This window comes from Culex pipiens, chromosome 3 (assembly GCF_016801865.2).
Source record: "Culex pipiens pallens isolate TS chromosome 3, TS_CPP_V2, whole genome shotgun sequence".
In the NCBI taxonomy this organism is placed as follows: domain Eukaryota; kingdom Metazoa; phylum Arthropoda; class Insecta; order Diptera; family Culicidae; genus Culex; species Culex pipiens.
In genome coordinates, this window is record NC_068939.1 from 166,065,940 (window position 1) to 166,091,119 (window position 25,180).

The following is a 25,180-nucleotide window of genomic DNA, read 5'->3' on the forward strand; positions in this document are numbered from 1 at the left end:
CTGTCTCGAGTTATGACCACTTAAGTAATATTTATGAACTTTTTTGAAGCCGGATCTCACTTAAATGTATGTAAACGATGTCCGGATCCATCATCCGACCCATCGTTGGTTAGGTAATCAAGAGACCTTTCCAACAAGTCCACATCATTGAATATCTGGCAACCCTGTCTCGAGTTATGACCACTTAAGTAATATTTATGTACTTTTTTGAAGCCGGATCTCACTTAAATGTATGTAAACGATGTCCGGATCCATCATCCGACCCATCGTTGGTTAGGTAATCAAGAGACCTTTCCAACCAGTCCACATCATTGAAGATCTGGCAACCCTGTCTCGAGTTATGACCACTTAAGTGATATTTATGTACTTTTTTGAAGCCGGGTCTCACTTAAATGTATGTCAACGATGTCCGGATCCATCATCCGACCCATCGTTGGTTAGGTAATCAAGAGACCTTTCCAACGAGTCCAAAACATTGAAGATCTGGCAACCCTGTCTCGAGTTATGACCACTTAAGTGATATTTATGTACTTTTTTGAAGCCGGATCTCACTTAAATGTATGTCAACGATGTCCGGATCCATCATCCGACCCATCGTTGGTAAGGTAATCAAGAGACCTTTCCAACGAGTCCACAACATTGAATATCTGGCAACCCTGTCTCGAGTTATGACCACTTAAGTGATATTTATGTACTTTTTTGAAGCCGGATCTCACTTAAATGTATGTAAACGATGTCCGGATCCATCATCCGACCCATCGTTGGTTAGGTAATCAAGAGACCTTTCCAACAAGTCCACATCATTGAATATCTGGCAACCCTGTCTCGAGTTATGACCACTTAAGTAATATTTATGTACTTTTTTGAAGCCGGATCTCACTTAAATGTATGTAAACGATGTCCGGATCCATCATCCGACCCATCGTTGGTTAGGTAATCAAGAGACCTTTCCAACAAGTCCACATCATTGAATATCTGGCAACCCTGTCTCGAGTTATGACCACTTAAGTGATATTTATGTACTTTTTTTAAGCCGGATCTCACTTAAATGTATGTCAACGATGTCCGGATCCATCATCCGAATCATCGTTGGTTAGGTAATCAAGAGACCTTTCCAACGAGTCCACAACATTGAAGATCTGGCAACCCTGTCTCGAATTATGACCTCTTAAGTTATATCTGTGTACTTATTTTTCTGGATCTAAAAAAATAGCTGAAATATGTGTCCGAACCACTCATATTATCCATTGTTGGTAAAAAGTGAGGAAGGCATCAACCACATAGGTGGATTAAGTTAGTTTTTATGATTTATTTTGCCTTCCTCACTGAGGTAAGGCTATAATCCTGCTCTAAAAATGAACTTTTTATTAAAAGCTCAAAGACCCACCTTCATGTATACATATCGACTCAGAATCGAAAACTGAACAAATGTCTGTGTGTGTGTATGTGTTTTTTTTACAAGGTCGGAATCTGCTACCAGACACCTGAGAATTCATTTCTCAGGTAGTGTGGGGTTGGGAAATCAAAAAAAGATTTCCCGACCCACTAAACCAGTCCTTGAACGCCGTGCCCTTTTCCCCCCGGGACCACCTTTCGGTATAACTTCGGGGGGAGGCGTTGCATTTTCTGCACTAGTCTACTTACAGGATCCATGCCGGGTACTAGAACCATTTCCTGTTCCACATACATATGAGTCCATGCGAGGGTTTAACCGCGCCCAAGAATCGCGTTGCTTTTGATCGGCTAGTCATATGCAGCCCTCTCCTTGGACCATCGAGACGTGTACCGATTTGGTAGAGCCAACCGTCATAACGTGCTCTCCTTCACAGCCACACTCGTGGGTTCTCGACTCCTGTGACCATCGAGACGTGTACCGATTTGGTAGAGCCGGCCATCATAACGTGCTCTCCTTCACAGCCACACTCGTGGTTTTTCGACTAGACTCCTAGTCGTTCCTCCTCTGATCGTCTCTCCATCTCCGCTGGAGAGCCGAAGTGATCTGCGTTACCGCTCCGACGACCGCATTCCACTTGGCGATGTCGCTGCACATTCTTCGCACCACATTATCCGGGCTGGTGTCTGCTCCGATAATGGCCAGCATTTCGCTTCGCGCTGCCTCGAAACGAGGGCAGCCGAACACCACGTGCTCCGGTGTTTCCTCGCAATCGACGCAGTCCGGACAGAGCGGAGACTCTGCATGTCCGAACCTGTGCAGGTACTTCCTGAAGCAGCCATGGCCCGACAGGAACTGTGTGAGGTGGAAGGTGACCTCTCCGTGCCTTCTGTTCACCCACGCGGATACAGACGGGATCAGCCGATGCGTCCATCTGCCTTTCTCCGTAGTGTCCCACTCGCGTTGCCACCTTGTCAGCGATTCGGCTCTCGCGGCTTCCCGGATACCTCTCGTGCCTCTTCGGGTGTAGCACACGGTGTCCTCTTCTAGTGTGATTCCGATGGGGATCATTCCGGCTATGACACCAACTGCTTCCGATGAGATGGTCCTGTACGCGCTTGCAACCCGCATGGCCATCAGTCTCTGCGTTCTGTCGAGCAGCGCCCGATTTCGCTTCGTCCCCAGCGCCGTCCACCATACCGGTCCGCCGTACCTAAGTATGGACGTCGCGACACTTGCCAAGAGGCGGCGCCTGCTGCTCCTGGGTCCAGCGTTGTTCGGCATAATCCTCGACAGTGCCATGATCGCCTTAGCCGCCTTCTCGCAGGCGTAATCGACGTGGCTGTTGAAGTTCAGCCGGTCATCCACCATCACACCGAGGTACTTGAGCGCTCTCTTCGAGTGCACTACGTGTTCCCCAACGTGTATCTGGGCCTGCTGCACCTTTTTGTGGTTACTAACCAGTATCATCTCCGTCTTGTGGTGAGCGATCCGCAGCTTCATCTCGAGCATCCAGTTCTCGATCATTGCGATTGCCTCCATAGCCAGTACTTCGACCTCCTCGACATTTTCGCCGGTTACCGTCAGCACTATGTCGTCTGCAAAGCCAACAATCTTTACGCCGTTGGGTAGCCCCAGTGTCAACACTCCGTCATACATTCCGTTCCACAGTGCTGAACCCAGAATGGATCCCTGCGGAACTCCCGCGGTAACAACAACGGTTTTTTGTCCATCGGCAGTGTCGTAGACCAGCACGCGGTTCTCGAAGTAGCTCTTCAAGATCATGCACAAATAGTCAGGCACCTTCATTTTGTGCAGCGCTGCTGCTATGGCCGCCCAGCTCGCACTGTTGAACGCGTTCTTGACGTCAATCGTGACTATTGCGCAGCAACGGTCCCCTCTGCGTTTTTTCTTCCGCGCTTCGTCGGCTTTCTCGACCACTTTCCGGATGGCGTCCACCGTGGATCTCCCTTTACGGAAGCCGAACTGCCTCGCTGCTAAGCCATGCTCGCTCTCCGTGTACTTGGTCAGCCGGTTAAGGATGATCCGTTCCAGAAGCTTTCCGAGGGTGTCCAGCAAACATATAGGCCTATAGGATGATGGGTCCCCCGGTGGTTTGCCTGGCTTTGGCAGCAACACGAGCTTTTGAACCTTCCACGGGTCGGGGAAGTGTCCTTCGTCCAGGCATTTCTGCAGGACTGTTCGAAACCTGTCCGGGAATGCTTGAACCGCCGATTTCAGGGCAAAATTCGGGATTCCATCCGGGCCGGGAGCTTTCTTCACCTTCAATCTCTTCGCTACTGCCACAAGTTCTTCGTTGGTGATCAGATGACCTTCGGCGTTGCTACCCCCTTCGTCGTTGTACGGTGTAGGAGGCCATGTCGTTGGGTCATGTCTTGGGAAGAGCCCTTCCACAATGACCTTCAGCTTGTCGGGACACGTTTCAGCCACCATCGATGGGCCTCTGATCTTCGCCATCGCGACACGATATGCGCTCCCCCAAGGGTTTGCATCAGCGTCTTGGCATAACTCCTTGAAGCAGTTTGTCTTGCTGCATTTGATCGCTTTCTTGAGCGCGGCTTTTGCAGACCGGTACTCCTCTCTGCACTCCTCTCTAGTTGCTTCGGATCTTGCTCTATGGACTCTTCTTCTGGCGCTAAGGCAACTTGCCCGAAGGGTACCGAGTTTTTCATTCCACCAGTAGGCTGGACGACGACAGTTCCTTGGCTCCAGTCTCCGCGGCATGGTTGTGTCGCATGCTGTCACTAGTTGTGCTGTTAGCACGTCGGCACTCAAGTTTTGGGGACCTTCACACCAATGGAGCGCTTCCACGAAGAGGCCCTCGTCGAAGTACTGCAGCTTCCATTTCCTCCCGTAGGACCGGCTGCTCCTTTCTGGTACAGGGGCTCGTCTCCCGATGCTGTACCGGATCGCTTGGTGATCGCTATGGGTATAGTCTTCACTTACCCTCCAGTTCATGTCGGCCGCCAACCGCGGGCTACAGAACGTAACGTCGATAATGGACTCACGACCGTCTTTGCGGAAGGTACTGCTGGTTCCGCGATTCGCCAGCCTAACGTCCAGCTTTGCCAGAGCTTCCATTAGGCTATGCCCCCTAGCATTGGTGCATCTGCTACCCCACTCGACTGCCCACGCGTTGAAGTCACCTCCGATGACGATCGGGCTTCGTCCGATCAGTTCGTCGGTCAGACTATCCAGCATCTGCTGAAACTGCTCCAAGGTCCATCTTGGGGGAGCATAGCAGCTACAGAAGAAGGTTCCGCTTACTTTGGCGATCACGAACCCTTCAAATGCTCTCGAGACCACTTCCTGTATGGGGTACCGCCCCATTACGTGTATCGCCGCCATTCTTGCTGTATCCGCTACCCAGTTTCCATTGTCGTGGGGAACTCGGTACGGTTCTGCAATAATTGCCACGTCGCAACCCGTCTCCGCGGTCGACTGCCCCAGCAGTTGCTGTGCAGTGTCGCAGTGATTGAGGTTCACCTGGGACACCTCCATTACTTTTTGCCCGAGGCCAGCTTCTGATATACCGGGCAATTAAAGCCACCCGTCGTGTGACTATTGCCATCTCCTTCTTTACAGAGCATGCACTTCGGCTTATTTTTGCAGTCTCTTGCCATGTGGCCTTCTCTACCACACCTTCTGCAACTGCTGGATCGATCGGGACCGTCGCAATTTCTCGCCTGGTGGCCGAAGCCCATACAGCGGAAACACCTCGTCATCTGCTGGGTCACTCGAGGAACAGGCCTCAGTGGGCATACCGACCACCCTACTTTGACCTTGCCGGTTTCCAGCAGCATAGACGCCGAAGGCGTCGATAGTCGGATCGACGCAATTTGCGTGCCGCCGTAGGCTTTCCTCAACCGGATTGCCATCGGTGTCGTACGGTCATCCAGAAGAACGATCAGCGCATCTTCTAGCTCTTCCTCCGTCGTGATCTCGTCCAGGTTCCTGCACTCAATCGTTGTCTCCGGCGATAGCGCCCTTACCTTCGACTCGTAGCCTACGGCTTTCTCGACGAGGGACTTAAAAGCTGAGCTCTTGACCGCGGGATCATTCTTCAGCTCAAAAAGCATCGCGCCGGTCTGGGTGCGCCTGGTTTTAACCACTTTCTCGCCAAGCTCCTTGAGTTCTGGATCTGTTCGTACTTTCCGGAGGAGGTCTGCGTACGAAACACCTTCCTTCACCTCGACCACCAAAGCCTCGCCTTTGTTACGCTCCCTGCGAAACTTGGGTTTTTGGGTGTCCTCGTTCTGCTTCCCTTTTTTCTTCCGCTTCTTTTTCTTGACCTTCTCCCATTCCTCCTCCTTCCCTGGGTCTGGTTCTGGCTCCTTCGCTGGGTCCGGACTGTCTCCATTCCCCTGCTTCTGCTTCTTTGCATCCTCCTCCTCTCCAGGCGTTTCCCTGTCCCTTTTTGTGCTTGGGCCGGGCGGCGTTTTAGGTGCTTTCTCCCGTAGCGCTTCCTCCTCCAGTTTAGCCTCCAGCGCTTTTTCGGCTTTTTCAGCTCTCAGCTTCAGTGAAGTTCTCGTCACCACAAGCGAACTGTTTTCGCGCTCTGCGGCAATCATGGCTGCCTTGACTCCATTCACCATCTGCTTGATTCTGGTGTGGACGTTGTTTTTGTCTTTGATGAAATCAAAGAGTTCGTTGACCCTCCTCCTGACCTCCTGCAACGCGGTCCTTGCGAGCAGGACTCCATCCTGAGGGGTACCGCCGGCGAAGTTCAATACGGAAGACTTGGGAGTTTCCCCTCCAATAACTCCTATCTGCTGACTCGAAGCAGCCGCCTGGTTCAACACTGGGGATCTCATCACCTTCCCGCTTCCACGGAACGCGCTCGCCCCTCCGCTTGCTGTGTCGCCGCCGTTTGACTCGCCTCCTGCCATTTCGACGTTTGCGTCCTCCTCTACCTCCGTGTTTTCCGATGCTTGGGGCGCATCGGGACCCTTTTGTTGGTTTGTTTCACTTGTCTTCATTTTGAATCCCACGAGTCGCTAGGGAAATACGGTCCGCTGCGCCAGTGCCCTGCCGTGACGCAGTAAGGGCAAATTACGTGTGGGGTGCGCCCCTGTGCCCCACAGGCTCCGTTATCGACTGGGAATTTGTTGAACCCCCCCAGCCATGCATCCCTCGACACGGGTCGCGTCACATCTTGGATTCGGGGTTTGGTGAGGTTTTGGGCTAAAACACTTATAGCGGCGTTCGATCGCTTGACAGAGGTGTTTACGGACCCATGTGGTTTTTTCGAAGAAATTAAACAGAGCCCTTGTTCAATTCCGCCACGTCCTAGACATCCTCCCGCTGCTGGTCCGGGGGCGATGCAATGAATGTATGCAATCGCCGACAGCTATCCGCCTACTGCAACCCGCCCGGTAGCTGGCAGCTAAGCTCCGCAGGGACCCTCACCTGTCCCCACGGTTCACGGGGTGTGTATGTGTGTGTGTATGTGTGTGTGTATGTGTGTGTGTATGTGTGTGTGTATGTGTGTGTATGTATGTATGTGACTAAAATTCTCACTGAGTTTTCTCAGCACTGGCTGAACCGATTTTGATCAAACCAGTTGCAATCGACTTGGTTTAGGGTCCCATACATCGCTATTGAATTGTTTGAAGTTTCGATAACTAGTTCAAAAGTTATGTATAAAAATGTGTTTTCACAAATATTCGGATCTCAATTATATGCATGTAAACGATGTCCGGATCCATCATCCAACCCACCGTTGGTTAGGTAATTGAAAGACCTATCCAACGAGTCCACAACATTGAAGATCTGGCAACCCTGTCTCGAGTTATGACCACTTAAGTGATATTTATGTACTTTTTTGAAACCGGATCTCACTTAAATGCATGTAAACGATGTCCGGATCCATCATCCGACCCATCGTTGGTTAGGTAATTGAAAGTCCTTTCCAACGAGTCCACAACATTGAAGATCTGGCAACCCTGTCTCGAGTTATGACCACTTAGGTGATATTTATGAACTTTTTTGAAGCCGGATCTCACTTAAATGTATGTAAACGATGTCCGGATCCATCATCCAACCCACCGTTGGTTAGGTAATTGAAAGACCTATCCAACGAGTCCACAACATTGAAGATCTGGCAACCCTGTCTCGAGTTATGACCACTTAAGTGATATTTATGCACTTTTTTGAAGCCGGATCTCACTTAAATGTATGTACACGATGTCTGGATCCAACATCCAACCCATCGTTGGTTAGGTAATTGAAAGTCCTTTCCAACGAGTCCACAACATTGAAGATCTGGCAACCCTGTCTCGAGTTATGACCACTTAAGTGATATTTATGTACTTTTTTGAAGCCGGATCTCATTTTAATGTATGTAAACGATGTCCGGATCCATCATCCGACCCATCGTTGGTTAGTTAATTGAAAGACCTTTCCAACGAGTCCACAACATTGAAGATCTGGCAACCCTGTCTTGAGTTATGACCACTTAAGAGATATTTATGTACTTTTTTGAAGCCGGATCTCACTTAAATGTATGTAAACGATGTCCGGATCCATCATCCAACCCATTGTTGGTTAGGAAATTGAAAGACCTTTCCAACGAGTCCACAACATTGAAGATCTGGCAACCCTGTCTCGAGTTATGACCACTTAAGTGATATTTATGAACTTTTTTGAAGCCGGATCTCACTTAAATGTATGTAAACGATGTCCGGATCCATCATCCGACCCATCGTTGGTCAGGTAATTGAAAGACCTTTCCAACGAGTCCACAACATTGAAGATCTGGCAACCCTGTCTCGAGTTATGACCACTTAAGTGATATTTATGTACTTTTTTGAAACCGGATCTCACTTAAATGCATGTAAACGATGTCCGGATCCATCATCCGACCCATCGTTGGTTAGGTAATTGAAAGTCCTTTCCAACGAGTCCACAACATTGAAGATCTGGCAACCCTGTCTCGAGTTATGACCACTTAGGTGATATTTATGAACTTTTTTGAAGCCGGATCTCACTTAAATGTATGTAAACGATGTCCGGATCCATCATCCAACCCACCGTTGGTTAGGTAATTGAAAGACCTATCCAACGAGTCCACAACATTGAAGATCTGGCAACCCTGTCTCGAGTTATGACCACTTAAGTGATATTTATGCACTTTTTTGAAGCCGGATCTCACTTAAATGTATGTACACGATGTCTGGATCCAACATCCAACCCATCGTTGGTTAGGTAATTGAAAGTCCTTTCCAACGAGTCCACAACATTGAAGATCTGGCAACCCTGTCTCGAGTTATGACCACTTAAGTGATATTTATGTACTTTTTTGAAGCCGGATCTCATTTTAATGTATGTAAACGATGTCCGGATCCATCATCCGACCCATCGTTGGTTAGTTAATTGAAAGACCTTTCCAACGAGTCCACAACATTGAAGATCTGGCAACCCTGTCTTGAGTTATGACCACTTAAGAGATATTTATGTACTTTTTTGAAGCCGGATCTCACTTAAATGTATGTAAACGATGTCCGGATCCATCATCCAACCCATTGTTGGTTAGGAAATTGAAAGACCTTTCCAACGAGTCCACAACATTGAAGATCTGGCAACCCTGTCTCGAGTTATGACCACTTAAGTGATATTTATGAACTTTTTTGAAGCCGGATCTCACTTAAATGTATGTAAACGATGTCCGGATCCATCATCCGACCCATCGTTGGTCAGGTAATTGAAAGACCTTTCCAACGAGTCCACAACATTGAAGATCTGGCAACCCTGTCTTGAGTTATGACCACTTAAGAGATATTTATGTACTTTTTTGAAGCCGGATCTCACTTAAATGTATGTAAACGATGTCCGGATCCATCATCCAACCCATCGTTGGTTAGGAAATTGAAAGACCTTTCCACCGAGTCCACAACATTGAAGATCTGGCAACCCTGTCTCGAGTTATGACCACTTAAGTGATATTTATGAACTTTTTTGAAGCCGGATCTCACTTAAATGTATGTAAACGATGTCCGGATCCATCATCCAACCCATCGTTGGTTAGGTAATTGAAAGTCCTTTCCAACGAGTCCACAACATTGAAGATCTGGCAACCCTGTCTCGAGTTATGACCACTTAAGTGATATTTATGTACTTTTTTGAAGCCGGATCTCATTTTAATGTATGTAAACGATGTCCGGATCCATCATCCGACCCATCGTTGGTTAGTTAATTGAAAGACCTTTCCAACGAGTCCACAACATTGAAGATCTGGCAACCCTGTCTTGAGTTATGACCACTTAAGAGATATTTATGTACTTTTTTGAAGCCGGATCTCACTTAAATGTATGTAAACGATGTCCGGATCCATCATCCAACCCATCGTTGGTTAGGAAATTGAAAGACCTTTCCAACGAGTCCACAACATTGAAGATCTGGCAACCCTGTCTCGAGTTATGACCACTTAAGTGATATTTATGTACTTTTTTGAAGCCGGATCTCATTTTAATGTATGTAAACGATGTCCGGATCCATCATCCGACCCATCGTTGGTTAGTTAATTGAAAGACCTTTCCAACGAGTCCACAACATTGAAGATCTGGCAACCCTGTCTTGAGTTATGACCACTTAAGAGATATTTATGTACTTTTTTGAAGCCGGATCTCACTTAAATGTATGTAAACGATGTCCGGATCCATCATCCAACCCATCGTTGGTTAGGAAATTGAAAGACCTTTCCAACGAGTCCACAACATTGAAGATCTGGCAACCCTGTCTCGAGTTATGACCACCTAAGAGATATTTATGTACTTTTTTGAAGCCGGATCTCACTTAAATGTATGTACACGATGTCTGGATCCAACATCCAACCCATCGTTGGTTAGGTAATTGAAAGTCCTTTCCAACGAGTCCACAACATTGAAGATCTGGCAACCCTTTCTCGAGTTATGACCACTTAAGTGACATTTATGTACTTTTTTGAAGCCGGATCTCATTTAAATGTATGTAAACGATGTCCGGATCCATCTTCCAACCCATCGTTGGTTAGGAAATTGAAAGACCTTTCCAACGAGTCCACAACATTGAAGATCTGGCAACCCTGTCTCGAGTTATGACCACTTAAGTGATATTTATGTACTTTTTTGAAGCCGGATCTCACTTAAATGTATGTAAACGATGTCCGGATCCATCATCCAACCCATCGTTGGTTAGGAAATTGAAAGACCTTTCCAACGAGTCCACAACATTGAAGATCTGGCAACCCTGTCTCGAGTTATGACCACTTAAGTGATATTTATGTACTTTTTTGAAACCGGATCTCACTTAAATGCATGTAAACGATGTCCGGATCCATCATCCGACCCATCGTTGGTTAGGTAATTGAAAGTCCTTTCCAACGAGTCCACAACATTGAAGATCTGGCAACCCTGTCTCGAGTTATGACCACTTAGGTGATATTTATGAACTTTTTTGAAGCCGGATCTCACTTAAATGTATGTAAACGATGTCCGGATCCATCATCCAACCCACCGTTGGTTAGGTAATTGAAAGACCTATCCAACGAGTCCACAACATTGAAGATCTGGCAACCCTGTCTCGAGTTATGACCACTTAAGTGATATTTATGCACTTTTTTGAAGCCGGATCTCACTTAAATGTATGTAAACGATGTCCGGATCCATCATCCAACCCACCGTTGGTTAGGTAATTGAAAGACCTATCCAACGAGTCCACAACATTGAAGATCTGGCAACCCTGTCTCGAGTTATGACCACTTAAGTGATATTTATGTACTTTTTTGAAGCCGGATCTCACTTAAATGTATGTACACGATGTCTGGATCCAACATCCAACCCATCGTTGGTTAGGTAATTGAAAGTCCTTTCCAACGAGTCCACAACATTGAAGATCTGGCAACCCTGTCTCGAGTTATGACCACTTAAGTGATATTTATGTACTTTTTTGAAGCCGGATCTCACTTAAATGTATGTAAACGATGTCCGGATCCATCATCCGACCCATCGTTGGTTAGTTAATTGAAAGACCTTTCCAACGAGTCCACAACATTGAAGATCTGGCAACCCTGTCTTGAGTTATGACCACTTAAGAGATATTTATGTACTTTTTTGAAGCCGGATCTCACTTAAATGTATGTAAACGATGTCCGGATCCATCATCCAACCCATCGTTGGTTAGGAAATTGAAAGACCTTTCCAACGAGTCCACAACATTGAAGATCTGGCAACCCTGTCTCGAGTTATGACCACTTAAGTGATATTTATGAACTTTTTTGAAGCCGGATCTCACTTAAATGTATGTAAACGATGTCCGGATCCATCATCCGACCCATCGTTGGTCAGGTAATTGAAAGACCTTTCCAACGAGTCCACAACATTGAAGATCTGGCAACCCTGTCTTGAGTTATGACCACTAAAGAGATATTTATGTACTTTTTTGAAGCCGGATCTCACTTAAATGTATGTAAACGATGTCCGGATCCATCATCCAACCCATTGTTGGTTAGGAAATTGAAAGACCTTTCCAACGAGTCCACAACATTGAAGATCTGGCAACCCTGTCTCGAGTTATGACCACTTAAGTGATATTTATGAACTTTTTTGAAGCCGGATCTCACTTAAATGTATGTAAACGATGTCCGGATCCATCATCCGACCCATCGTTGGTCAGGTAATTGAAAGACCTATCCAACGAGTCCACAACATTGAAGATCTGGCAACCCTGTCTCGAGTTATGACCACCTAAGAGATATTTATGTACTTTTTTGAAGCCGGATCTCATTTTAATGTATGTAAACGATGTCCGGATCCATCATCCGACCCATCGTTGGTCAGGTAATTGAAAGACCTTTCCAACGAGTCCACAACATTGAAGATCTGGCAACCCTGTCTCGAGTTATGACCACTTAAGAGATATTTATGTACTTTTTTGAAGCCGGATCTCACTTAAATGTATGTAAACTATGTTCGGGTCCATCATCCGACCCATCGTTGGTTAGGAAATTGAAAGACCTTTCCAACGAGTCCACAACATTGAAGATCTGGCAACCCTGTCTCGAGTTATGACCACCTAAGAGATATTTATGTACTTTTTTGAAGCCGGATCTCACTTAAATGTATGTACACGATGTCTGGATCCATCATCCGACCCATCGTTGGTCAGGTAATTGAAAGACCTTTCCAACGAGTCCACAACATTGAAGATCTGGCAACCCTGTCTTGAGTTATGACCACTTAAGAGATATTTATGTACTTTTTTGAAGCCGGATCTCACTTAAATGTATGTAAACGATGTCCGGATCCATCATCCAACCCATCGTTGGTTAGGAAATTGAAAGACCTTTCCAACGAGTCCACAACATTGAAGATCTGGCAACCCTGTCTCGAGTTATGACCACTTAAGTGATATTTATGAACTTTTTTGAAGCCGGATCTCACTTAAATGTATGTAAACGATGTCCGGATCCATCATCCAACCCATTGTTGGTTAGGAAATTGAAAGACCTTTCCAACGAGTCCACAACATTGAAGATCTGGCAACCCTGTCTTGAGTTATGACCACTAAAGAGATATTTATGTACTTTTTTGAAGCCGGATCTCACTTAAATGTATGTAAACGATGTCCGGATCCATCATCCAACCCATTGTTGGTTAGGAAATTGAAAGACCTTTCCAACGAGTCCACAACATTGAAGATCTGGCAACCCTGTCTCGAGTTATGACCACTTAAGTGATATTTATGAACTTTTTTGAAGCCGGATCTCACTTAAATGTATGTAAACGATGTCCGGATCCATCATCCGACCCATCGTTGGTCAGGTAATTGAAAGACCTATCCAACGAGTCCACAACATTGAAGATCTGGCAACCCTGTCTCGAGTTATGACCACCTAAGAGATATTTATGTACTTTTTTGAAGCCGGATCTCATTTTAATGTATGTAAACGATGTCCGGATCCATCATCCGACCCATCGTTGGTCAGGTAATTGAAAGACCTTTCCAACGAGTCCACAACATTGAAGATCTGGCAACCCTGTCTCGAGTTATGACCACTTAAGAGATATTTATGTACTTTTTTGAAGCCGGATCTCACTTAAATGTATGTAAACTATGTTCGGGTCCATCATCCGACCCATCGTTGGTTAGGAAATTGAAAGACCTTTCCAACGAGTCCACAACATTGAAGATCTGGCAACCCTGTCTCGAGTTATGACCACCTAAGAGATATTTATGTACTTTTTTGAAGCCGGATCTCACTTAAATGTATGTACACGATGTCTGGATCCAACATCCAACCCATCGTTGGTCAGGTAATTGAAAGACCTTTCCAACGAGTCCACAACATTGAAGATCTGGCAACCCTGTCTTGAGTTATGACCACTTAAGAGATATTTATGTACTTTTTTGAAGCCGGATCTCACTTAAATGTATGTAAACGATGTCCGGATCCATCATCCAACCCATCGTTGGTTAGGAAATTGAAAGACCTTTCCAACGAGTCCACAACATTGAAGATCTGGCAACCCTGTCTCGAGTTATGACCACCTAAGAGATATTTATGTACTTTTTTGAAGCCGGATCTCACTTAAATGTATGTACACGATGTCTGGATCCAACATCCAACCCATCATTCGTTAGGTAATTGAAAGTCCTTTCCAACGAGTCCACAACATTGAAGATCTGGCAACCCTTTCTCGAGTTATGACCACTTAAGTGACATTTATGTACTTTTTTGAAGCCGGATCTCATTTAAATGTATGTAAACGATGTCCGGATCCATCTTCCAACCCATCGTTGGTTAGGAAATTGAAAGACCTTTCCAACGAGTCCACAACATTGAAGATCTGGCAACCCTGTCTCGAGTTATGACCACTTAAGTGATATTTATGTACTTTTTTGAAGCCGGATCTCACTTAAATGTATGTAAACGATGTCCGGATCCATCATCCAACCCATCGTTGGTTAGGAAATTGAAAGACCTTTCCAACGAGTCCACAACATTGAAGATCTGGCAACCCTGTCTCGAGTTATGACCACTTAAGTGATATTTATGAACTTTTTTGAAGCCGGATCTCACTTAAATGTATGTAAACGATGTCCGGATCCATCATCCGACCCATCGTTGGTCAGGTAATTGAAAGACCTTTCCAACGAGTCCACAACATTGAAGATCTGGCAACCCTGTCTCGAGTTATGACCACCTAAGAGATATTTATGTACTTTTTTGAAGCCGGATCTCACTTAAATGTATGTAAACTATGTCCGGATCCATCATCCGACCCATCGTTGGTTAGGAAATTGAAAGACCTTTCCAACGAGTCCACAACATTGAAGATCTGGCAACCCTGTCTCGAGTTATGACCACTTAAGTGATATTTATGAACTTTTTTGAAGCCGGATCTCACTTAAATGTATGTAAACGATGTCCGGATCCATCATCCGACCCATCGTTGGTCAGGTAATTGAAAGACCTTTCCAACGAGTCCACAACATTGAAGATCTGGCAACCCTGTCTCGAGTTATGACCACCTAAGAGATATTTATGTACTTTTTTGAAGCCGGATCTCACTTAAATGTATGTAAACTATGTTCGGGTCCATCATCCGACCCATCGTTGGTTAGGAAATTGAAAGACCTTTCCAACGAGTCCACAACATTGAAGATCTGGCAACCCTGTCTCGAGTTATGACCACTTAAGTGATATTTATGAACTTTTTTGAAGCCGGATCTCACTTAAATGTATGTAAACGATGTCCGGATCCATCATCCGACCCATCGTTGGTCAGGTAATTGAAAGACCTTTCCAACGAGTCCACAACATTGAAGATCTGGCAACCCTGTCTCGAGTTATGACCACCTAAGAGATATTTATGTACTTTTTTGAAGCCGGATCTCACTTAAATGTATGTACACGATGTCTGGATCCAACATCCAACCCATCGTTCGTTAGGTAATTGAAAATCCTTTCCAACGAGTCCACAACATTGAAGATCTGGCAACCCTGTCTCGAGTTATGACCACTTAAGTGATATTTATGAACTTTTTTGAAGCCGGATCTCACTTAAATGTATGTAAACGATGTCCGGATCCATCATCCGACCCATCGTTGGTCAGGTAATTGAAAGACCTTTCCAACGAGTCCACAACATTGAAGATCTGGCAACCCTGTCTCGAGTTATGACCACTTAAGTGATATTTATGTACTTTTTTGAAGCCGGATCTCACTTAAATGTATGTAAACTATGTCCGGATCCATCATCCGACCCATCGTTGGTTAGGAAATTGAAAGACCTTTCCAACGAGTCCACAACATTGAAGATCTGGCAACCCTGTCTCGAGTTATGACCACTTAAGTGACATTTATGTACTTTTTTGAAGCCGGATCTCATTTAAATGTATGTAAACGATGTCCGGATCCATCATCCGACCCATCGTTGGTCAGGTAATTGAAAGACCTTTCCAACGAGTCCACAACATTGAAGATCTGGCAACCCTGTCTCGAGTTATGACCACCTAAGAGATATTTATGTACTTTTTTGAAGCCGGATCTCACTTAAATGTATGTAAACTATGTCCGGATCCATCATCCGACCCATCGTTGGTTAGGAAATTGAAAGACCTTTCCAACGAGTCCACAACATTGAAGATCTGGCAACCCTGTCTCGAGTTATGACCACTTAAGTGACATTTATGTACTTTTTTGAAGCCGGATCTCATTTAAATGTATGTAAACGATGTCCGGATCCATCATCCGACCCATCGTTGGTCAGGTAATTGAAAGACCTTTCCAACGAGTCCACAACATTGAAGATCTGGCAACCCTGTCTCGAGTTATGACCACCTAAGAGATATTTATGTACTTTTTTGAAGCCGGATCTCACTTAAATGTATGTAAACTATGTTCGGGTCCATCATCCGACCCATCGTTGGTTAGGAAATTGAAAGACCTTTCCAACGAGTCCACAACATTGAAGATCTGGCAACCCTGTCTCGAGTTATGACCACTTAAGTGATATTTATGAACTTTTTTGAAGCCGGATCTCACTTAAATGTATGTAAACGATGTCCGGATCCATCATCCGACCCATCGTTGGTCAGGTAATTGAAAGACCTTTCCAACGAGTCCACAACATTGAAGATCTGGCAACCCTGTCTCGAGTTATGACCACCTAAGAGATATTTATGTACTTTTTTGAAGCCGGATCTCACTTAAATGTATGTACACGATGTCTGGATCCAACATCCAACCCATCGTTCGTTAGGTAATTGAAAGTCCTTTCCAACGAGTCCACAACATTGAAGATCTGGCAACCCTGTCTCGAGTTATGACCACTTAAGTGATATTTATGAACTTTTTTGAAGCCGGATCTCACTTAAATGTATGTAAACGATGTCCGGATCCATCATCCGACCCATCGTTGGTCAGGTAATTGAAAGACCTTTCCAACGAGTCCACAACATTGAAGATCTGGCAACCCTGTCTCGAGTTATGACCACCTAAGAGATATTTATGTACTTTTTTGAAGCCGGATCTCACTTAAATGTATGTAAACTATGTTCGGGTCCATCATCCGACCCATCGTTGGTTAGGAAATTGAAAGACCTTTCCAACGAGTCCACAACATTGAAGATCTGGCAACCCTGTCTCGAGTTATGACCACTTAAGTGATATTTATGAACTTTTTTGAAGCCGGATCTCACTTAAATGTATGTAAACGATGTCCGGATCCATCATCCGACCCATCGTTGGTCAGGTAATTGAAAGACCTTTCCAACGAGTCCACAACATTGAAGATCTGGCAACCCTGTCTCGAGTTATGACCACTTAAGTGATATTTATGTACTTTTTTGAAGCCGGATCTCACTTAAATGTATGTAAACGATGTCCGGATCCATCATCCAACCCATCGTTGGTTAGGTAATTGAAAGACCTTTCCAACGAGTCCAGTATTTTTCTAGATCTAAAAAAATAGCTGAAATATTTGTCCAAACCACGCATATTACCCATTGTTGGTAAAAAGTGAGGAAGGCATCAACCACATAGGTGGATTAAGTTAGTTTTTTCCATAACTTGACTATTCCTCGGTCTTACACTGAAGGCCAAAAATTAACCTTTTTGTCCAAAATTATGAAAAAAAATCAGGGAAATTTTGAAATCTAACTAACATTTAAAAAATTACCATATATCAAATATTATACTAAAACTAAATATTATACTAAAATCTATTAAAAAAAATGTAATAAAAAAATACGGATCTTGAGTTTTTTTTGTTTATTTAAGTAACTTGAGGCCGATGCAAATATTTTCAAACTTTGGTTTGCCCCCATCCCTCCAAAATCGGCTTAAAATAAGGTGTAAAATATATTTTTTTCAAAAGCATCCTAAATTTTAATGGAAAGTGAAGTCAACATATATTTAACATGACAGGAAACGATTTTAACCCTCTAAGCCTTTAGACGGGCTTCGATTTGAAAAAAAACGCCAAAAATCAATTTTTCAACCAATTTTTGATCTTTAAAAGCATTGGAGAGAAGAACTTTTAAAAATTTAGAAAATTTATGGGTTGGAGATTTTAATTGTTTTATGTGACTTTGCCAATGTTTTTAAAAATTTATTTTTTTTGGTGCCATTTAATAGCAGAAAATGTGAAAAACAAGCAAAAAATAGAAAAAGTGACTATAAAAACATGAAAAAATAGACAGGCAAAATATAATCTTAGGAGGTGGTAGAATAGGCCTAAAACTACCAAAATCAAACATTAACTAAACAAGATAAATGCAAATTAAAATATTAAAAATGAAACAAGAAAAACATAAAACAAGAGAAGTAAAGTTTTTCGTAGAACAAAAGTTGCTCAAAATGACCTCCTGAACACGGGAAAAATAAAAAATAAAATCGAAAACAAATCAGGCAGTAGAGGGTTAAAATATTTTGAATTTTTGTTAGTTTCCGATGTACAGTATCGAAAAATGTTTTTTTTCGACATACAAATTTTCAAATTTTTTATGATTTAATTTCACCCCCAAACTGTAAAAATTATAAAATATCTTAATTGTTTTTAATATATTGTGCTTTTGACAAAATGTAATATTTTTAGAAAACCATTTCTTTTTAATAATTTGACCAACTACCCTGTTCAATAAATCCCAAGGTTGCCAGTTCAATTTCTTCTTCAAATTATCACACTCAAACTGCACACAAGTTGCAATAACCCACAGTTATTGAACGGCTGAACGAAAATGAAAAAAAAACGGAGAATCGCTAGTGGTTGTGGTCACTTTTTCGCAACCGAAGCTCCCGCGCACAGAAGCAATTGCGTTACGCGCGTTTTATAGCGTTTTATAGCGGTTTTGGTAACGATTTTCGGGCCAACGGCAGCCTTCGGCAGGTGATTTAATCGCACTTTCCGCTTTATTGAAGTGGAAAAACAGCGTTAAATCAGCCGGTTTGCTGCGCTAGCATATAGAATTTCGCATAAGAAGTTGCCGGTTTTCTTGTTTGATTTTTTGTTTGCTGGAAAGTTTAGAACTAACTGCGCGTAACGGTTGGGCTGTGCCTCGTTTAGAAATCAAACGTGTATCATGGTAATTGCAATCACTTGTGGGGTTAAACACCGTCGATGATGAGGGATTATCGTGTTGCGTAACGGAAATTGCATAATTATGAAGTAGCAGTTGATTTCGAAAGTATAATTTGAATTGACAATAACTTTAAAGAACATTTTTTAAGAGAGACTCCAATGCCTGAAGCGACGAACTCAAGACATTTTTTGAGCGAATCGCTTTGCGTCATCAAGCTGGACGCTTCAAGTAGAATATCAAATATTTTGCAGAATCACTTCGCAGATCAATTGGGCGATCACGAGATGACCACCTGCTGTCGTCTGATGTCTCTGATACATATTTAACACTTGTCTCAAGAAAGCTCGGAACAGCTTGAAAAATCTGACAATTTTGAAAAGTTGTTTTTTTTTCTCACATTTTCCCCATACCTTCTGAATATGTATAAAACTGACTGACTTAAAAACACAACTTGGCTGACCCTTGGTGGTCGTTCCACTCCGATTAGCTTGGCAGAGGAATCCAACAGTTTGAAAGACACAACGAAAAATGCCACCTGTGTCAGTAGGTCACCTGATACGCTTCCCTTGCGATGAGATTAAATTTGTGCAGCAATTTTGAGCTGATGTTTTGCTTCAATTAGAGACTTGTTGTGTTATCTTAACATGCACAACAATTTCAGGAGCAAAAAAAAAAGTTCAAATTTTGAGCATAGTTTTTTAAATTATGAAGAAGAACTTTAACAGAAACCGTTTATACTTCATTATAGTTATGTTACTGTGAACAAAAATTAAAATATCAAATAATTTATTAAAAAATTTCTTGAACTTTCCGTTTTTTTTTTCCAATCTATGGTCTCAAATCTCATGGGCCCATCCATAAACCACGTTGACACTATTTTGGGAATCTGTTATTACCCCCACCTGGGGGCCCTTCGTGGACACCTGTCCATACCAAATAATTTTTTTTTTATAGTTCTTGAATTTGTTAATAAAACTCATCAAAATCCAAAAACAAACTTGGAGCTTTTTCTTAGGTTTTTAATTAGCCAAAGCTGGTCTTCTTGAATGGTAAAAATTTTGTACTACACAGTTAAAAAATTCATGGTAACATTACATCTGAAAATGTGTAATTTTACCTCTGAAAAAGTGTATTTTTACTACTTTTCTGGTGTAATATCACTTTTTCAGTTTAAATTGAGGTAAAATTACATCATAAAAGAGGTTCAACCTGTCAAAATTAAATCCTCCAACTTTACACATTTTTTACTGTGTACTGTGTTATACACCATATATTTAGTATACTGAAAAAAATATTTTTCAAAATAAATTAAATTTAAAAAAACAAAAAATGTGTTGTTTAAAGATGATTTCACTTCTATTCCAATATACATTTTAATGATAAGGCCGTTGTAATATGGTGGTCAAATTACACATTTTCTGATGTAAAAGATGTACTCCTTTTCAGAATTAAAAATAATCATAATCATAATCATGGAACTTGGTTGCTGAAAAAAAAAGATCCAAATAACTGTGTAAAAATGATTTGAATCAATTCAATTTGATCACTTTTATTTGTTTGAACGAGAATTTTCATAAAATAATCCAGTCTAGAAAAATTATGACAATTAATAGTATAACATATTATCCGAATTTCGAATATCAGAAGTTTGTATGGGACTTTGGATAAATCTTTACTTATATTGTTTTATGTTTCATTATAAGGCTTGTACAAATACTTTAAAAAGCTTTTGCACCGCCCCCCCCCCCCTCAAAATCGGCACTAGAAATCAAATATGTTTTCAAAAAAAATTCAAAATTTCAATGGAAATTTAATTTGAAATGCAATCCCCTGCGTTTAGAATCATTTTCAATATATTTTGGTTTATTAAATGGGTTTATTAAAATCTTCTGAATTTTTGAAAATTTTCGAGGAACTGTAACGTAAAAACTTTTTTATCAACTAAACTTTTTGTTTTCGTTAGTTTTTTAAAAACTATAGTGATTGAGAACAACTCAACGTTTTTTTTGTGTTTCGGTTATACAAAGATTTGATTGTTCGAAGTAAATTTCATTCAAAGGAATTTGTATTGACAACCTAAACCTGGTGATTTTTTGATTAAATTAAAAACACTGTAACTACACAGAAAAAAATCATGCTAATATTACATCTGGGAAGGGGTACATATTTTATGTCAGAAAAAATATGTAATTTTACCTCTGAAAATATGTAATTTTACCACTATTCTGGTGTAATGTCGCTTTTTCATTCTAAATTGAGGTAAAATTACATCATAAAAGAGGTAATATTCAACCTTCTAAAATTAAACCTTCCAAATTTACACAATTTTTTGCTGTTTAACACGTTTCAAAAATGACTTCTAAAAGCGTAAATTAAACTCTTACCTCCAACAAACAACTTGCTGGATCAATATAACCTCAGAATTATATTTTCCGTTGCTTTGAAATGGAAAATGGAAATGGAAATTTCCCTTTAAAATATTCCGTTGAAACTATTTCGTGGCATAAGTTGTAATTTTTTAATTACGATATGTTTGTATTTTAAGGGATACATAAGCTCAAGTTAAAAAAAGTAAAGCGCAAGAACAACGCAAACGTTGCACCCTTGTCACACTTGCTCCAACCGAGCACTTGCGCTCGCGCACGACGCTCTCCATTCAAAGAAACGCCAAGAGACATCAACTCACCACCCAGCGACGAACCTGCATAAACAACTCAAAGGCCTGCTTCGATTATGCAACAAGCGTCTCAGTTCCGTCACGTCGCCGCCGGCGAACGTGTGACCCCAGCGGGGAAAGAGAGGAACGGGGGCAAGAGACACAACGCATCCAAGTCAAGGACGGTCGTTGCTTCTTTCGAAAAGCTTTCACATGAAGATGATCGCACAGCGCAGTTCATCACGAACTGGCGAATAGTGTTGAAAGCGCCTAAAAGTATGCTTTTCTCTCGCTTTTTCTTTCAGACGCTGAAATCGATCAAGATGGCACGATCGACGCCGCTGCTCCTGCTGCTACTGACGGTCCTCGTCGACGCCGCCAAGATGCCGATGCGGATGCCCGCGGACATGGCGGCGCGGCCGCGCTTCCCCCGCCGCGACACGCCCTACCCGGTGGCGTACAACGTGCACAAGACGTTCCGGGCGCGCGACGTCAACGCGCTGGACCAGAACGCGGCGCAGAAGGCCATGCTGGACGTGCGGCAGACGATCGCCGAGGTGCAGCGGCTGCTGTCACTGGACCCGTCGCTGCCACGGCTTACTAAGTTCGTTTTTTCAGGGGTTTTTGACAGGTGATTTGATTGATCTTTTTTGAATTTTTTTTTTAGGGGAGAAATTGAGGAGCTGTTTGAGAACGTTACCAAGGAGGAGTTGAACAAGTCGCTGCGTGAGGGAGATCACGCGCGGGCGCAGCACATGAGGGCGTTGATGCTGGTGTTGCCGTACCACACGAACAACATGAATCCGGACAATTTGCAGACCATTTATAACACGCCGCCGGTGACGAAGATCGTGGCTGGGGAGGAGGTGGCAAAGCCAGGGGGTACGACAACCGGTCGACCGGTGTTCCGGCAGCGTAGTACGACCACGGAGAAGGTTAGCACTACGGCTGTCCCGATAACGACGATCCGGTTTACGACGCCGAAGCCTACTACGTTCCACCCGGCGTTGCCCAGCAAGATGAGGGAGGAGGTGAAGCCTGCTACGATCGCGGAAGAATTGGTGCAGAATGTGGAACCGACGGAGGTGGTGGAGATCGTTACGGAACCGCTTGAGGTGGAGTCCGTGGCGACGGAGGAGGTTAAGCAGCAGGAGATTAATGACATTCTGGCTTCGATTGGGTTCGGGGATGGCGTTCCGCCCACGTTCAAGCCACTTCCGGTGGAGATGACCACTCCGAAGGAGATGGGAGTGACGGAAGGGCCTGGAGAGATGAATGACGAGTTGAAGATGCTGTTGAGGTCGTTTGGGTTGTTGGGTGATGACGAAGAAACGGTGGGAATCGCTCCGTTGCCGCAGCTTGATATTCCGGAACAGCTGACGGAGATTCAGCCGTCGCACCTCGTTCAGACGGATGGGTTGAAGGTTGAAGAGGCGGAACCGGAGGTTCCAGTTATGGCAAAGCCGGACATCAGACCAGACGATTTCGTTGCGTTCAAACCACTGCCAAGTGACTCCAGCAAGCTGAACGATGACCTGGACGAACTGCTCAAGTCCTTCGGACTGCTCGACAACAGTGGCCGCAACAAGAAGTCGATGGATCAACAGACCGCAACCGAGGCAGCTACCGAAATGGCCCAAATGCCCATGATCGACCAGGATCTGGTTCAAATCCCGCAGATGGCGTCCATTCTGGACACGCTCGGAATCCAAACCATGAACACCAAGAAGGAACGCAGCGGTCGCAAGTACGAATCCAAGAAGGAGTCCACCGAGATGAAATCCAACGGAGTCGGCGCGGCCAAATCCAAAAAGAAGGTCGAAAACGAAGACTACCGCAAGCTGGAGCAGCTCTGGGAGACGATCCGCGAGCTGGAGAAGCTCAACACGACCCTCACGGACGATTCCCTGGACGCGCTCAACCTCAAGAACTTCAACCTCAGCGAGTCCCTCCTCGCCCAAGGCCCCAACCCCCTCGAAAGCCTAGACCTCACCCGAGCCAACGAAGTCAAGAAGAAGCGCCAACAACCGGAAAAATCCACAACCGACACCCCAACCCGCATCTCCCTGGACCTCGGAGTGACCTCCGACGCCAAAAACGTCTCCTTCGAGATCATCTCAACGACCAACACCGAACCGCGCACCCCAATCGTCGACGTTGAATCCCCAGCCGACCCCCCCTCAAGCACGACCTCCACAACCACAACCTCCACCACAACAACCACCGAGCAATCGGCGCGCCTCTCCGCCCTCGAGGACTCCTTCGGCGGTGGCGGCGTCGACCCGGTCGCCCAAGAACCCCTGCCCCAGCCCCGCCGCAACGGGTTCTACTTCCTCGCCGACTGGAACTCGTTCCTCGAGGTGGGCGAAGACCCCAACAAGGTCGTCATCAACTTCCGGCCCCAGGCCGGCGATCCGAGCCGGTTCCTGCCGGTCAGTGTGCCGTAAGAATGAGGATTTGCGTGAGAGGAGCGAAAAACCTTGGCATTTTTTAAACGTAACTTAATATCCTGAAATGTCTCGAATCGAATTCCGAGAGAATCGTGCTGCCAATGCGAACAATTTAAACATCGTTTAGGGTAGGGTCTGTGTAGTGATAGTCGAACGAACGAATAAAAATAAAAACAGTGTGGGTCTGGTAACCTTAGGCGTTAGGGTAGAGAATAAGAAGAAGACGAAAGTAAGCGAACCTCAACGAAAATCAACGACTTTAGAATTTCAAACCAGTGTTTTTTTCTTTTGTGGCGAATTTAGCAGTGATTTCTTGTGTACATAGGTAAATTATAGGAACAAACCATTCGTATTTATTTGTACATTTGCTAGACAGATAAGGGTGAAACAATAGAGAGTGACTGCAATAAAGTGGAGTAATAAACGAAATTGGTGGTGAAGGTTTTCATTTTAATCCGAAAAAAATGTCGTAATCTACGCCTTCTACGACCAAATTTATAGAAAGCATCTGAGCAAACCTTAAAAATCAGTTAAGTTTGAGAGAAAAGAAAAAAAAATGATTTAAATGATAATTTTACATGGAAACCCAAAATATGACCAAAAATCGATTTTTCGACACTTTAGCTCAATTGTGAGGGCAGATTCAGATTCAACGGGCAAAATTACATAGAATGAATACGCTGGATCTCCCCTTTTAAACGCAACATTGCGCTTAAAATTTGGCTTGCCCTTTTTCGAAATATTTGAGTTTTAAATTTGCATCTTTTTTACTTTAAAATGACTGTAACTTTTGACCCTTAAGACCAAATTGACAAGTCAAAAAAAAAATGTTTGTTTTTTAGAGCTCTAAAAGTCCCGAATATCACTTTTCTCTCAAACTTAACCCTGAATTGCCACGTTCAAAAAACTGATTTTTCAAGGTTTGCTCAGATGCTTTCTATAAATTTGGTCGTAGAAGGCGTAGATTACGAGATAAAATTTTGGTGTCTTCGACAATGTTGCTTGGATTGGCAAGCCCAACAACTTTCAAGAAGACAAAAAACCCCAAAGTTGCCCCTTTTCATTTACAACAACTCTTCTGAAGACACCAAAGCTCCA

The 25,180-nt window shown here is 43.8% G+C and overlaps 1 protein-coding gene across 2 annotated transcripts in view; it reads left to right on the top strand.

The window, feature by feature from the left end:
* The window catches only part of LOC120418982 (DNA ligase 1), a 92,983-nt gene extending 68,472 nt beyond the window's left edge, over positions 1 to 24,511 (top strand). For both annotated transcript variants that reach the window (XM_052710872.1, XM_052710873.1), the window contains exons 3-4: positions 21,938 to 22,236; positions 22,300 to 24,511. In XM_052710872.1, the coding sequence (XP_052566832.1) occupies positions 21,938 to 22,236; positions 22,300 to 24,079 (2,079 nt within the window). In that variant the 3' untranslated portion in view covers positions 24,080 to 24,511. The remainder of the gene's footprint in view (positions 1 to 21,937; positions 22,237 to 22,299) is intronic.
* Positions 24,512 to 25,180: the final 669 nt, after the last annotated feature.